This window comes from Perissodus microlepis, chromosome 13 (genome assembly GCF_051167445.1).
Source record: "Perissodus microlepis isolate ML-2025 ecotype Zambia chromosome 13, ASM5116744v1, whole genome shotgun sequence".
Taxonomy (NCBI): domain Eukaryota; kingdom Metazoa; phylum Chordata; class Actinopteri; order Cichliformes; family Cichlidae; genus Perissodus; species Perissodus microlepis.
The window spans coordinates 22,756,060-22,770,226 of record NC_140473.1 but is presented as its reverse complement, the minus strand read 5'-3'; the positions used below and the strand labels follow the sequence as shown (position 1 = coordinate 22,770,226).

Here is a 14,167-nt window from a genome sequence, read left to right as displayed (position 1 = left end):
AATTAAACTCACAGAAACATACATGCTGAAGAAGAAACATGCAAGAACACCGTGCACACATGTGCTTATTTGTTACAACTTGTGCAGTATAAACATGAGTCAAAAGTAGGAAGTGCAGAAATTTCATATGCACACTTTTTGCAGTGGAGACAAACAGTATGAATTGAGCTGGCATTAGCTGCAAGGCAGGCATCAGGTCATCTGTTTACCTGTCTGCTCTGCAAGTGAGCTTTTTCCATTCCTCCACAAAGTTAAGCTATGCACAAACGCACATGAAACACACACAGACGTGTTGATGACTGAGGTATTATGCGGAGTGTTGACATAGCCACATGCTTTAGCATGAGTGAGTCACTGTGGGCATTAACAGAGCAGACCTAATTGAGTTTCAAATCACCTCTCGTCTTTGCTCAGCCTGAACTGGACAAATATACATGCTTAATATTGGCTTATGTGTGTCACTTGTGTTTCCAGTGCTTGCTTAAATGCCAGGTCACGGTCGCAGAATCTGCTGTTTGTTTGGTGTGGGTGTGTGTGTCTAAGCCTAATACTGTAGAGTTATTATAGGTGATCCCATAGGTATACAAACTATATGGATATCAACCAAGCTTGAGATCCTACTTATTTAATTACCTGTTCTGTTTTGTTGCTTTAGCATCTAGTGTAGAATAATTTTAAGAAGTTGTTTGAATATATTGTGAGATGAGTAATTTTTCTCCCTTCAATCTGTTGTTTTATCTCCTAGGCATGTAGCAGGCTTAAATGCGGGAAGGGCACGGAGTATCACAGAATGGAGAGAGCAGCACGGTCCCTTCATCAACAGGGAGCAGCTGAAGCTGGTCAAAGGCATGGGGCCCAAGTCCTACCAGCAGTGTGCTGGCTTCATTAGAATAAACCCACTAACTCTATCCAGGTACGTACTCATATACACAGTATATCCACATAGATAGACCTAAAAGCAAGCAGACAAACACTCAAATTCTGTTTCACAATGTTGTCTTTTTTTCATGCAATGGTCTGTTGGAACGAACTGCAAAAACACCCTGTTTATTCATAGACATTTTGTGTTATTTAGCCATGCAATTAGTTTAGATAAACTTGCACCCAAGTTCTGAGAATTTCTCAGTGGGGCTCAGTTCGTAGTGTTCAAAGCAGTAAAAATTACAGTTGAATTACCATCCAAGAGTGTGTATCGTGTATATCATGTAAAACAGAGATGGGTTGAAGAAGTTATTTATGATTTATGAGGAGTGTGAGGTGATGCAGAAATTATTCTAAAGAAAAAATGTTTTAGTTACTCTAGATAATCGTGTCAAATGTGTTGGGAAATACTGACAGTGTACTTGGATTATTTCAAATATCCATCCATTCAGTATTTCCGACATTTTTCCCTCCGAGATGATGGGGGCAGCAGTCTAAGCAGTCTAGCAACTCAGACCTCCCACTTCCCAACCACCGGTGCGTTTTCAAGCCAACTTAGAGATATAATGTTTCCAGGTTGCCACAGGTCTGCGGCAGGATCTCCTCCCAGTGGGATGTGCCTGAAGCACTTGTACCGCTGTTATATTTGGATGGAAGCAAAATTCACAGGGCTCAGTAAAGCAAAATGCAGCATGTTTCCATGGCTTGATAGATTTTCTTTTCCCTTAATGTTTATATAAAACAATATATAGTCTTAGAGCAGGAATACTGGGGTGATTTAAAATGCATTTCTTTCTTGCCAAAACAGTGTCAGATCATCATCTAACCAGGCACCAGAAGTGCCCGAGAAACCTGCAGCTAAGAAAGGCAAGAGAAAAACTGGTGTCAACGTCTCAACCTCATTTAACCCCCTCGATCAGACCTGTATACACCCGGAGTCCTACCATGTAGCACAAAGGTACAGTGCACACAAACACACACGGACGCTTGAACAGCAGCCCACCCCACTGGCTAAAGCATGTTCAGGCTATGATGGAGTTGATTTTGACACCATCTCACATGGGGTTGGTTATAGTGGTGGAGGGCTCTGATTTGATTTACGCAGACATGGGATACAAGAGAGGAGGCGTTGGCTGTGGTGTGTGTGTCCTTGTGTGAGAGATGATTGTTAGTGCTGCTGATGCTGATATCAGAAGCACATTGAGCATCTGTGTGTGTGTAACAGATGGACACACAAAACGGAGGGAGAGAGAGGGGGCCCTCTCTCCTCCAGCTGTAGTCACTCAACTGTGTTTAGTCTACATAAGTTCTGACACTAGTGGTTTTAAGCATTGCTCTCCTCTTGTTGATGGTGTCTGTACATATATGTGGGGAGATGTATCTCTGTGCACACACGTGCAGATAGATTGACGTTGCTTGTGTGAAACTTCCTACTTCAGTGTCTGTGTGTTCAATGCAGACTGCACTAGAGAGTAGTTCATCAAAGAAGTATTGGGGTTCAGAGGTCTTAAAAAACATCTTAAAATATAAGAGCACACATTACTCTTCTGTTAATACCCTCTGCACTCCTTTCTGAGCTGCACACGTTTAGTTACATTTATTTGTTTTTCTCTCTTTCTCTCTTTTATTTATTTATTTGGCAGAAACGTTTCTCGTCCATACTTTCAGCTCTCTCACTGCCCCTCCCTTTCACTTTCTCAATGGTGCCTCACATTAAAACTTCTTTTAACCAGAATTACCAACCGTTTAAAGATATCTTTAGCATTTTTCCCACAGAATTTAACTCCACAATTGAAATTTCTCACTGGACATCTAATCGTTCTCTGCTTTTCTATTTCTCTTGCTGTTCAGAATTCTTAATCCTGTGTTGGCAAATGCATTATCCGGTGTTATGGCTGTATTATAATCCAAGTCTGGGAATGTACTCCATTCAGTATGGGTTCTGAAAGTATCCCAAAGTGTGTTGTGGTTTCCAGCACATCACCTGTCTCTGTAAAGATTTTCAGTACATGAAAAGCCATGTCAGTTCTTGCTCTTTTATTTTGACAAACCAGAAAATAAGTAACCTTCCACTAAACTTAAAATCACAGGGTATGACAGTGACCTGGAAATAGACCATACTACTTGATGAGTGTATCACTCATTGGGCTAGTTTGGATGTCTTTTTACATAAACCTTTAGATTATAGCTGTAAAAGTCTTGGTGAGTTATATTCATATTCAAAGAGTTACTTTGAAAATCACTAATTAGTATACTGACTCAAAATCAGAACTCTAATAATCGCTACTAATCACTAATAATCTAATCAACTTGAATTGATTAGATTATTAGCTGTGAGAGCATCACTGAGATACCCCAAAGATTTTCTCTCCTCCTCACCTACAAATGGTGAAAACAAGGTTTAGAGGGAGAATTCCAAAGGAATGCTTGTGTGTGTTAGTGTATGTGTGTGTTTGTGTGTGTGTCTTTATGCTGTATAAGGAATATCATGTTCATCGCATTAGTGGAACTGGATCCTCCATTACTGCTCACAGCCTACACATCCACCCCTTTTTGTAACCATATACACACACGCGCACAAAACCAGAAACACAAGAGCACACACATGATTTGTCCACCTTTAAAAAAAAAAAAAAAAATCAGTAAAGCCTAATTCTGTGAGTGCATTATGTGAAATATTTAATTGTAATCTGGTTTGAGACAGCGAGCCTCCACTGTGTGATGAATATTGTTCTCATAAGTAACAGTCAGGGCCTAATATTTCTATAACTGAAGACAGAGTCGGTCCTTGATTGTATGCCTGGATAAAATCTGTATTAAAGCCCACCCAACGCTACATTCACACACACATACCAAAATACATGCACAGTGTTGGTAGTAATTATATAAGTATGAACCCAATGGTGTTGGAGGCCTCTGGACTCCCGGTACCCCTTAAATACTAACATACACCACTGAAAAATGAAATGTGAAACACACACCTACAAGTAGGGCCCTCCACCCACTTAATCTATTCTAAGATATCTCTCCTGTGCTCTTCTATTTGCTTTTATTTAGGTTTTAAGATTTTAGTATTCCTGCTAGTCAACCAGTGTGCTCATACATTTAGTTTGGATTTTGAACTTCTACCACAGTGTATATGAATTAAGGAGCAGGAAAAAAACTTATATGAACTTATATTAACTGCATGACTTAAAATGACTCTATAATATATATAAAGAGTTCAAATATCAGAAATTGTACTTAATGATATAATTAAACTTGGTTGCATTGTGCAAAGAAAAGCTTTACAAATGATCCTGCTTGCTTTCTGTAAAAAATTATATGTCAGCCGCCTTTTCCTGGCTTTAGTCCAACTGGGGGTCTAGATGATATGTGTCTAAGCAATCAAGACACAACTATTTCTTTTCCTGTTAAAAGATATGTGGTTGGAAAGTTAAGAAGATTAAAGAGGCACATGAGAGAAGACCTTATTGTTATACAGATATCCAGTTTGGTCCGAAGGTGTTGTTTTCTTACCACTAAGTCATGTCTGGCACATACTTAGCTACTATTTTGTACCGATCAAGCTTACTGGTGTTGAGAGATCGAGTCCGCTTGTTTCCCTGTTTTGGGCGTTAGACAGGGACTTCGATGGCAGGGGCCTCTCGACTCACAGCTGTCACAAACATAGTTTGTACACAAGCTGTTTTATGTTACATTGGTACTGTCCCTCCTGTTGCCAAATGAACATTTCTGAACAACACAGTGTATGAATCAGGTTTGTGTGTGTGTTCTGGTGTGTGTCCACCTGTTCTGTCCATCATGTTGTGGACAGCTGCTGAGTCTGTTTGGCGTCAGCCTGCCAGTGAGCGACATCTATCACGGATGTTACCCAGCTGGTCCACACATGAACACATGCATAGAAACAAATGCAGTCACATCTATCACCAAATATGCCAAGTGCCTGTTGTAAATAATATTTACAGTATGTATAATACACACACACACACACACACACACACACACACACACACACACACACACATCACTTTTTTTTCCATAAACCCTGCTCGCTACTTTGGCTCTAATGCCAATTTGTTACTGTTTCTGTTTAGAGTACAGAGAGCAACTAATTAGTTTGGATTCATATCTCCGGCTCAGTGAATTTGAAATGGTGCGACTTGACTGTCTAGACATTATGTGGTGGGACATCGTGCTGGAATCAAGTGATAAAAGTGTGGCTGACAGACACGAAGTCCAGCCTTAGCACAGTGGAGGCAGTTTCATTAAACAAGGTGTCAGAGCGTTTACAGCCCAATGAGGATTTACCTGATTTACCAGGGGTAAATTAAATATGTGTTTTTGCATCCAACACAGAAAACTCCACCTTGACAACTTACAACTTTTTGCGTATTACTCACACACCTCTGCCGCTCTCCCTATTTTTCCCCAGTGCCTGCTCACTTTTCCTGCATAAGCTTACTATGTTTTTGGTTTGTTTTGTTTTTCATTTTTTCCCCTCCATTTTTCCAGCATCTTTTTTTTCTCTGTTTTTACCTTTACTGTTTGTCATCTACTCTTAGACCCCAGTCATGCAAGCCTAGAGATGGGTCAGTGACCCCTCCTGGCAAATTTCTGTTGCTAATGGAAGTGTTTATTCTCTTGACTGGTTGGCAAGTGGTTGCTGGACTTTGCTGGTAGTCACAAGGTGAAACTGGTTGAAAAGAGTTACCTGGTGCAGAACCAAAAACCTCCTTGCAAGTTCTTTGGTGGTTGTTTGTAGTTTGCACAGTCAATGCCTTGTCTGCAAAAACTACTCCCCTACTGGTAGCGACACTTTGCAATTAGCAATGCAAACTGGAGATGGAGCATCATGTGAGCGATTGTGGTGAGGCGTTTTCCTATTTTTTTCTGTGCTAGTTTATGGAATACATTGCTAGAAATATAGATAAATTATCCCAACATTTTCCCTTTTCAGTATAACTGTAGCACACTAAACTCTAGTAAATAATAATGATATTTGAATTTCTAAATCCCTAAAAATGAGCATCTATTATTGGTAAGGCTCTATGAAGTCAAGTAGGTTTGTGGTTTTATTTCTAAGCTTAAATTTCTGCACATGTCTCTCCTGTCCAGATTTCTGTCTCTTGTGGGTGGGAGTGTGGACCAAATTGGGAGTACAACCCTGAAACACTGTGTGGAGAACAAAGTTAAGACAAGCAGTGTAGAGGAGCTGGCCCGCACCCTGGACACCACACCCGAGACCCTCAAACTCATTATAGACGGCCTGACGCAGCCCCCCGGGTTTGACATACGACAAAGTAAGACTCCGGCCACTCACTGATATACTGATATCAATTCAATCAGAAGAACAATACAAAGGACTATGTGGAAAATGCTGAAGGAAAAACATGTTAATGCATGTAAACATTTTAAAAAAATGATGGTTTTAATAGGTAAATGAAACGTTGGCATTAAGATGTTTACATAAATGTTACTTTGACTTTATTATTTAAAAGGTATTTAAATAGAAGAAAGCCAATGAAACATATGTATGGATACCCTTGATCATGCATGTTTTTTATTTCCTTATATCTCAAAACTATCAGTATTTTGAATCGTATAAAAATGTTGTAGACTGCACGTATCTGCAGCCTATCAGTCACAGTAACTTCCCTTAGCCTCTCATCTTTCCTTCATGATGTCCTTTATAGGTCCCCACTGACTGATAGAAAATCAAACTTGTATTCATCCAGCTCTTTGAGAGTCTTGCTAGTTATGACACACACTGACTTTTCTTGCCTTTACTATAATAGGCATGTCTTGGCAGTGTAACTTGATAGGATCTGACAGTGCTGTGGCTTCCTCCCTGTAGCCCCACAATACAAGCAGTGTGTTTCTGACAGGGTGTGATGGGTCCAACAGACTGTGTTGTTGGACAGCGTCTCTTTGCAGAGACACACATACAAAATTCACAAAGAACTCTGTTTTTCTCCTTAATCTGAAACGCTTCAGTTCAGGCACATACAAACATACCACTAAAACCCCATCCATAGTTACAAACTGTTGCTGTAGCTCAAATTTGTTTTCTCAAGGAAAAAAAATAGGACACATCTCTTGCTCTTCTGTTTTTGATTAAGCAGCCTATTTATTGCTAATGAGGAAATATAAGTCAGCATCAACTCTCAAATCCTGATTAAAAATGGCACAGAGCACTTTAATATTTGCGCAACATATTTTTCTTTGACTGTCTTCCCCAAAACAGGGAAAAAAAAGATGTAAGTACAAAAGAGTAATTATTTTCAGACTGGCTAGTTAAATACTATTTTATGTGAAGAGGAAAGAAGTCAAGTCTACCCACTTATTGCTGGCTAACTTGTCTTAAAATTGAGGAACGCAGCTTCAAAGTTCATTCTCAGGTTAGCCTTATTCGGTTGCAGTACACTATGCTTGGCCTCATAGCCAGTGCTCAGCTGAATAAACAGATGGGCTAAGACTACTGCATGAAATCAGTGCTGTTGGGAGGATAATTGGATGGGACTATTTCCTGGAGCACAGTCCTTCCTTGTTTGTGTTAGTGTTACAGACAGGAAACAGGTCTTATGAGCAGGCAAAGTGGAAAGTGGGGTTTAATACACTGCTGATAAACGTATGTAGATACAAGTATTGAGTGAATGCTCGAAATGTTATCTGTTTGTCATGTCTGCCTCATCAACAAATTTTTCTGCATTCCCTCATCCCACTTTTCACTCCCAAACACTTCGACTGTCTGCCACTTGTGTACTATTTTGTCATTGATATCGCTCCACACCTTGCGTCTAGCTATCTTTTTGTCATTCCCAGATTTTGGACAAGCGGACTTTAAGCGGGGCGTTGTGTCCATGAGTGATCTGCGGGTGGGTGCAGTGCTGACAGGCCGTGTGGACAACACCGCTCTGTTCGGGGCTTTTGTAGATATTGGCGTTGGCCGTGCAGGCCTCATCCACAAGAGCAACATCACCCTGGACAAGCTGCCTGTCAGCCAGCGTCATCGCAGCCTGGCTCTAGGACCTGGGGAGCGAGTGGAGGTCCGGGTCCTGAATGTTGACCTTCAGAGGGGACGGATTGGGCTGGACCTGATCAGGGTCTTGCAATAGAGTCACTTAATACCTATGATTGTCACTAGAAGTGTGACAGAAAATTACAGGTTTTAAGCTGCTAAGGCCTGAGATACACAGACCTTGGTCAGTGACCCCCCTGGCAGTCTCTGATTCTTAGGGTAAAATGTCTGTTTTGTGACCCACTGACAAGTAATTCCTGAAGGCTGGTGGCAGTGACTAGTGGGAGCTGCAACGGAAACCTGCTTGTTATTTCTTTGGTTACTGGGAAATTATTGTGTACACAATAAATTACACGGAAGATGTCAACTTGTCTGCAAATGTGTGCCATTTAATATTTGAGTTGTTGTAAAACTTGAAAAAGTGCAAAACAACTGGAAACGGGAAATGTTCCCCTTCCAGGTAAAAGTTGTGCCTTTCCACTGCAACCAGCACTTGAATTGAATTGAATTCCTCAGGCAACAACTTAACAACCAGTCAGGGAATACACATTTTACCCCCCATGACCAGTGCTCACCAGATGGTTGCCGACCACTCTCGAATCCTGTGTGACTAGTGCCTAACTTGGCTAGTTTTAAAATGATCCATTTCAGTGAACAGCTGTTACAAGTTTAGAAATAAAAGCAAAATTTTCAAGTCATGTTTAACAGTTAGGACACTTCATTTGGGACTTGTTCTCAGTCTGTTTGTCATTTAGAGGGGTGCTTTGCTCGGGACAGAGCACTACACCTGTTTGCTGAACTAAAGGCAGAAATATGTTTTCTAATCTTGAGAGTCTTGAAACGAAGACTCTTATTGGATAGCTGAGTGAGATGATATCACAATTATTTGCACTTTAGTTGTTTGTAATGCTGAATACGACATACTTGAGCGACTATTGCTAATGTTTGTAATACTTAGTATTCTCATTATTCTCTTGGATTATTACTTGAATAAAAGAAAAATCAGTTCTTCACAATGTTCTTTGTCTAATGATTTGAGCAGTTGTTATTGACTTTTGGATACCTTAAAGAAAACCATTTGAACAAACAGACTAAAATTCTGCTTAGTGTTGTTTCATCTGCAGTTGATGGTTTGAAGTTAAAATATTATACATATCTATATCAGTCTATACATATATGTATGTATAAACATATATATATATATGTATATATATATATATATGTGTGTGTATATATATATATATATATATATATATATATGTATATGTATGTATGTATATGTATGTATATATGTATGTATGTATATGTATGTATATATGTATATGTGTATATGTATGTATATATGTATATGTGTATATGTATGTATATATATATATACATACGTGTATATATGTGTTATATCTAAATAATAAATGTTGTGTTCCTGATGAAAAAGAACAATTTCAGCAAATTGTGTTATATGATATGCTTCACTTTTTTCAGGAGATGAGGAGACGCTCGAGTAAAGGTGGGGGATGAGTGGGAAGCACGCTGGCATGAGGCATGGAGAAACTGAAGGTGTAAGAAATCAAGGACCTTATGTATCAAGAGATGAAAAAAACAAGTAAAAGAAGCAAGTTTTTCTTCCATGTGCACCGGAAAACGTGAAAAGACAGAATGAAGGAGGGTTTGTTGAAGCAGAGGCAGCGATAGCAGGAGGAGGTGGGAGTGTTTCTGTATTCCAGACTGCGGTAAAGCCTGAAGGCTTTTTAGGCTTGGTCCCAGACACAATTATCCAAACACACACTAATCAGCTGCTTCAAAATTAATCCCAGACTCCCTATCCACATTATCTAATTTGTTTGTTTTTATGAAACTAGAATAAATAAAAAATTAAAAAATACATGAAATATGGTTCTGAGAAAGCCTGAGGTCCCCTGTGCTAAACCTTACACTGGATGCAGAATACCAAATCACTCTTAGCACTGCTGCTTCACTATTTCCCCTTGGGGGAACAAATGGAATATATTCTATACGCACAAATACAAAGAGATGTTAGATCAAGATTAATCAGTAGTGGCAGTTTGCTTGGTGATGATATACGAAAACTGCACACAAATACAGACTAGGCTCTTTTACTGTACTTTGCTCTACTTTTAAGGAATTTTTTGTTCCAGTCAAGGTGCCTCTTTACATTTGATGTTAACTCCTCTTGTCAGTTATTTGCTTTTGTTTGTTTTGAACTCATATCTTGTAGCTTGTTTTAATGTTGCAGTGTTTTTGTCTTGGGGAACGCAACTATTTGTGAAAGTAAACACAGCTTCCCTCAGCACCATTCCTGCCTTTCCTGCCGTTAATTTTCCTCCCTGTACTAAACGTGAGCACACAGATGGGACAGTCAATCTGGCAGCCAGCTACTCCCGCACCTTGGAGTTTTTGCCAAACACTGACCAGTAATGAATCTGCGATAAGAAGCAGAGTATCTGCAGGAGCGGTTGTGTAGTTCTCTGTTATCCACTGCTGCACTGGTTCTCGACTGTTGCGTTGTGGAGTGAGCTCAGGTGTACCATGAGGTTTTGGTGAAATGTGAAGAAAATTGATTGTAAGAAAGCTGCTGAACAAGTGTCACACTTTCACTCATAAAGCATGATGGCTATTTGTGGTTTCATAAGTCAAATTAACAAAGAGAAACAGCCCATTTTGCTGTGTTGGGCCCTCTTTCAGCATATTTTGTTGCACAGGTGGATATGAAATGAACTTTTTTTTTTATTTAACGAAAGCGTAGACAGAATAGTTCTCACAGCTAGTAAATGCATCCTGCTAAGCGAACACTGAGTAGAAAATATGTCTTTCTCTGCTGATCTCAGATTTCTCAGACCACCTGATAGACATCTAATCACTGTTTGCAACCAATAACCAATAATAGTTGTAAAAAGTGCCATAGGTTTGGTGTTACTTGCAATTGTATCAAGCTCTGCTTAACACCTCTCCATTTTTGTGGGACTATGCAAATACTGGAGTAGATAAAACAGAACTTTCTGGTGCATTTGGTGCTGGTAGACTTTATTAAACACGTCTGTATCCTCTGAAGGTCAAATCATTAAACCCTCTTAAATGACATTACCTGGCAATTGAGCATGTGGAGGATTATATATACTTTTTATTGTTAACTCCTGATTGTAGTTTTAAGAAAGACCAAATGAGTTTGTAAGAGTGCAAGAGTTTTGTAACTGACAGATGTTTTTACCCATTGAAGCCCATACAGTGAACACATCATGTGTGAAAAACCACAGCACATGTGAAAGGAGTTTGTGAAAAGCAGGAATTACATTTTCCTGTCTCATTTGTTAAAGCTCAACACAAACGTCAGTCAGATTAAAAAGCAAAACTCTCTCTTATATCCTTGTTTTCCAACCTTAGGTGACACAGTGAAAAATTCCAGATAGACATAGGGGTGAGAAAGACTTTGGCTCTTGGCATTACTTGTGAAAAACAGAAGTAAAGTATAGACAGAGGAGAGATGGATGAATGGAAGTAGGAGAGAGAGGGATGGAATGAGACAGGAAATGAAAGGCTTTCTCCGGTTTCACTCCCTGTGACCTCATCAGTGTGATCATGGGTTTTATGAGCTTTCCCTCTCGACGCCCACACACCACCTCACACGTGCCAGGACACACACACTCAGTCACACACACTTCAGGCCCTATATTTCATTCCCTGGCTCAAAGACAAACACACGGTACATGTGTTTTTGTCTCTTTGTCTGTTCATTTTCTCACACTCTCTTTGTCAAGGTTTCACATAGTTAATCACACACCAAGATGTTCAAAAAGCTGAGATTCACTTAGAGGCTCTGATATACAAATACTGACAGTGAAGGAAAATGTCTGAAAGTATGAGGCACTTTAAATTAAATAAAACATTAACATAGGCCTCGGCATTAGCTGTGCACACTCTGTGGGCATCACTGAGATGCGGATTTGGCTTTTTGCATTTCATGTCACCAACGGAGCTTAAGCTGGCTTATCCACTAAGTCGAAAGATAAGTGGCAGTGAATGTGTAACCACCTGATTATTAGCCAACAGTAAGTGAAATTAACTTCTGAATAATCTCTAAAGCACTTTTATGCTTCCTCCTTTACCCTCGTCTTTTTTCTTGGGGTCACGTCTCGTGCTGATATTCATTTCCCAACCATGCGCTCTTTAAACAACAGCTATGTCACTTAGATTTCCTAGTCTCCAACAGCCTTACCACTTATCTCCATAAAGTGGGTAATGACTTAAGACTGTGTGTTTATTTTAATCAGTATTAAATCTTCTTGGAGTTGAAACGTAGCGGAAGGTTACCAGCAGACGGGGCACTGCATGCCAAAAGAAAAGTCCTGTTAGCACTGATTCCAGCCTAGATAAACATTTTCATAGGTGCCAGGTGTTCACTTGACATTATCCACATATATGTGGAATATAGTAAATTATATTTTGATTGCCTTTCTTTTGTTTTTGCGTGACCACAGTACATAATTAGCACCTTTAAAGTAGACAACTAGAGCATAGCAAAAAAAATAATTGCGAGAATAAGGGGAGGGGCAGGTGGGAAGGGGAATTTTACATTACATGTTTCTTAAGTTTTATGAATACAGAATAATTTACAGAAGCTCAACACTGAAGGGAATAAAACTGAAGGTTGCAAACTTGTTAACGTAAACCATCAGCTGACTTAGGGGTACACTACAAAGGAAGTTCAACAAAGTTTGCCTTGCTTTGTGTTAGTTAACTTGACAAAATGTAAAATCCCAGTCAGAGATAATATCGTATCACAACGGTTCTTTTTTCAACCCAGTCTTTCTCCTTCACGCTTACATAAAAGGGAACCATTTAGTTTTTCTTCCAAAGAAGATAAATTCAGTCAGCGCCACCTAGTTGAACCTAGACATCAGCAGAGGAACAGATGATGATTTCTAAGATGATGAAAGAATATATATATAACAAAATGAAACACTGGTGCTAAATATGCGACCAGGTTTGGCGCTTCTACTGCTTCAGCCTTCTTCTCATATTTGGATCATCATAGATCCAGCTGGAAAAGATGTAATTGGCCTTAAAGCCATTCTTTAGGCTTTTTACTGGCTCCAGTTCAAACCTCAGTTCAAATGCTTTTATGATTGCATGAATCATATCTAATAAACTGGCACCGGCAAACATCCACGTTTAAAATGGTTATATAATACCAGGGATTTGAACTGCTTTTTATTCTTTCTTTTTTTTAACATAAAAATACAGGTGTAACTACTTCTGAAGCTGTTTAAACAACATTGAAACTTCTTTTCTTGTTAGATAGAAATGGGCACATTCCACATAAAGAAGTCCCAGTTAACATTTTTAGCATTTCAGCCATAAATCTAATTGAGTTAATATGTTTATGGATGTATAGAAGTTGGTTGCAAAAGTGCACCTTATATGCTGAACTCTCACCACACACAAACATACACTTTGGTGAATAGTTAGGCAAACACAGATACAGCTCCATATACATGGCTTCCTCCAGAGTAGCACAGTAAGGGATAACAAGGCCTCTTCCTGTTCCCGGGTCATGACCATGGTTAGTGCTTAAAGTGATTGACAGCTGAATGTTTGGGTTAGGCTGCCATCTCTGGGGATTTACTAAAGGCAAAGCCTCAAGTGTAGGACACAGGCAAGACATCACTCATATAGAGACCTATGGTGTCAAAGCATGTGCATTCACACAAACACAGACAGACAGACTGTCTAGGCAATCCCTCCTCCACATATGACACACAAACACATCAAACACATATACTGAGAGTGTACGAGTATATCTCATTGGCATATCTTATGTTCATACCACTGGGTACTCAGTCTGAGACCATTGGGAGGAAGGAAGTGGGAACTTAGAGGGAATTCATTCACACTTAAGGTGTAGTAGCATGTAGTGTTACTGACAACTTATGATGATTCTCCTTTTTTTGTTTTTATCTGAAGTGAGGTGGATAAGTCATTGATTATTTTAATTAGCATCATGTACTGTTGTATCCACCAGTCTCTGTGATTATATGATTTTATACATTGGATTGCCTGCAGTCTCATATCTAAAGCACAGCTTTTAAGAACAAAATAATGAGCTCTAATGACACCATAAGTTTTTGGGGTTTTTTTCTTTGGGGGGGGGGGGCGTTAAATAGGAACTTTCATGTCCAAGAAAGTTAATGGTAAACTAATGGCTACTGA

General features: G+C 39.4%; 1 protein-coding gene across 2 annotated transcripts in view; it reads left to right on the top strand.

Moving 5' to 3' along the window:
* Window positions 1-8,309, top strand: part of srbd1 (S1 RNA binding domain 1) — a 53,111-nt gene extending 44,802 nt beyond the window's left edge. For both annotated transcript variants that reach the window (XM_084948315.1, XM_084948316.1), the window contains 4 exons: window positions 746-913; window positions 1,730-1,879; window positions 6,040-6,224; window positions 7,747-8,309. In XM_084948315.1, the coding sequence (XP_084804441.1) occupies window positions 746-913; window positions 1,730-1,879; window positions 6,040-6,224; window positions 7,747-8,039 (796 nt within the window). In that variant the 3' untranslated portion in view covers window positions 8,040-8,309. The remainder of the gene's footprint in view (window positions 1-745; window positions 914-1,729; window positions 1,880-6,039; window positions 6,225-7,746) is intronic.
* The last annotated feature ends 5,858 nt before the right edge of the window (window positions 8,310-14,167 follow it).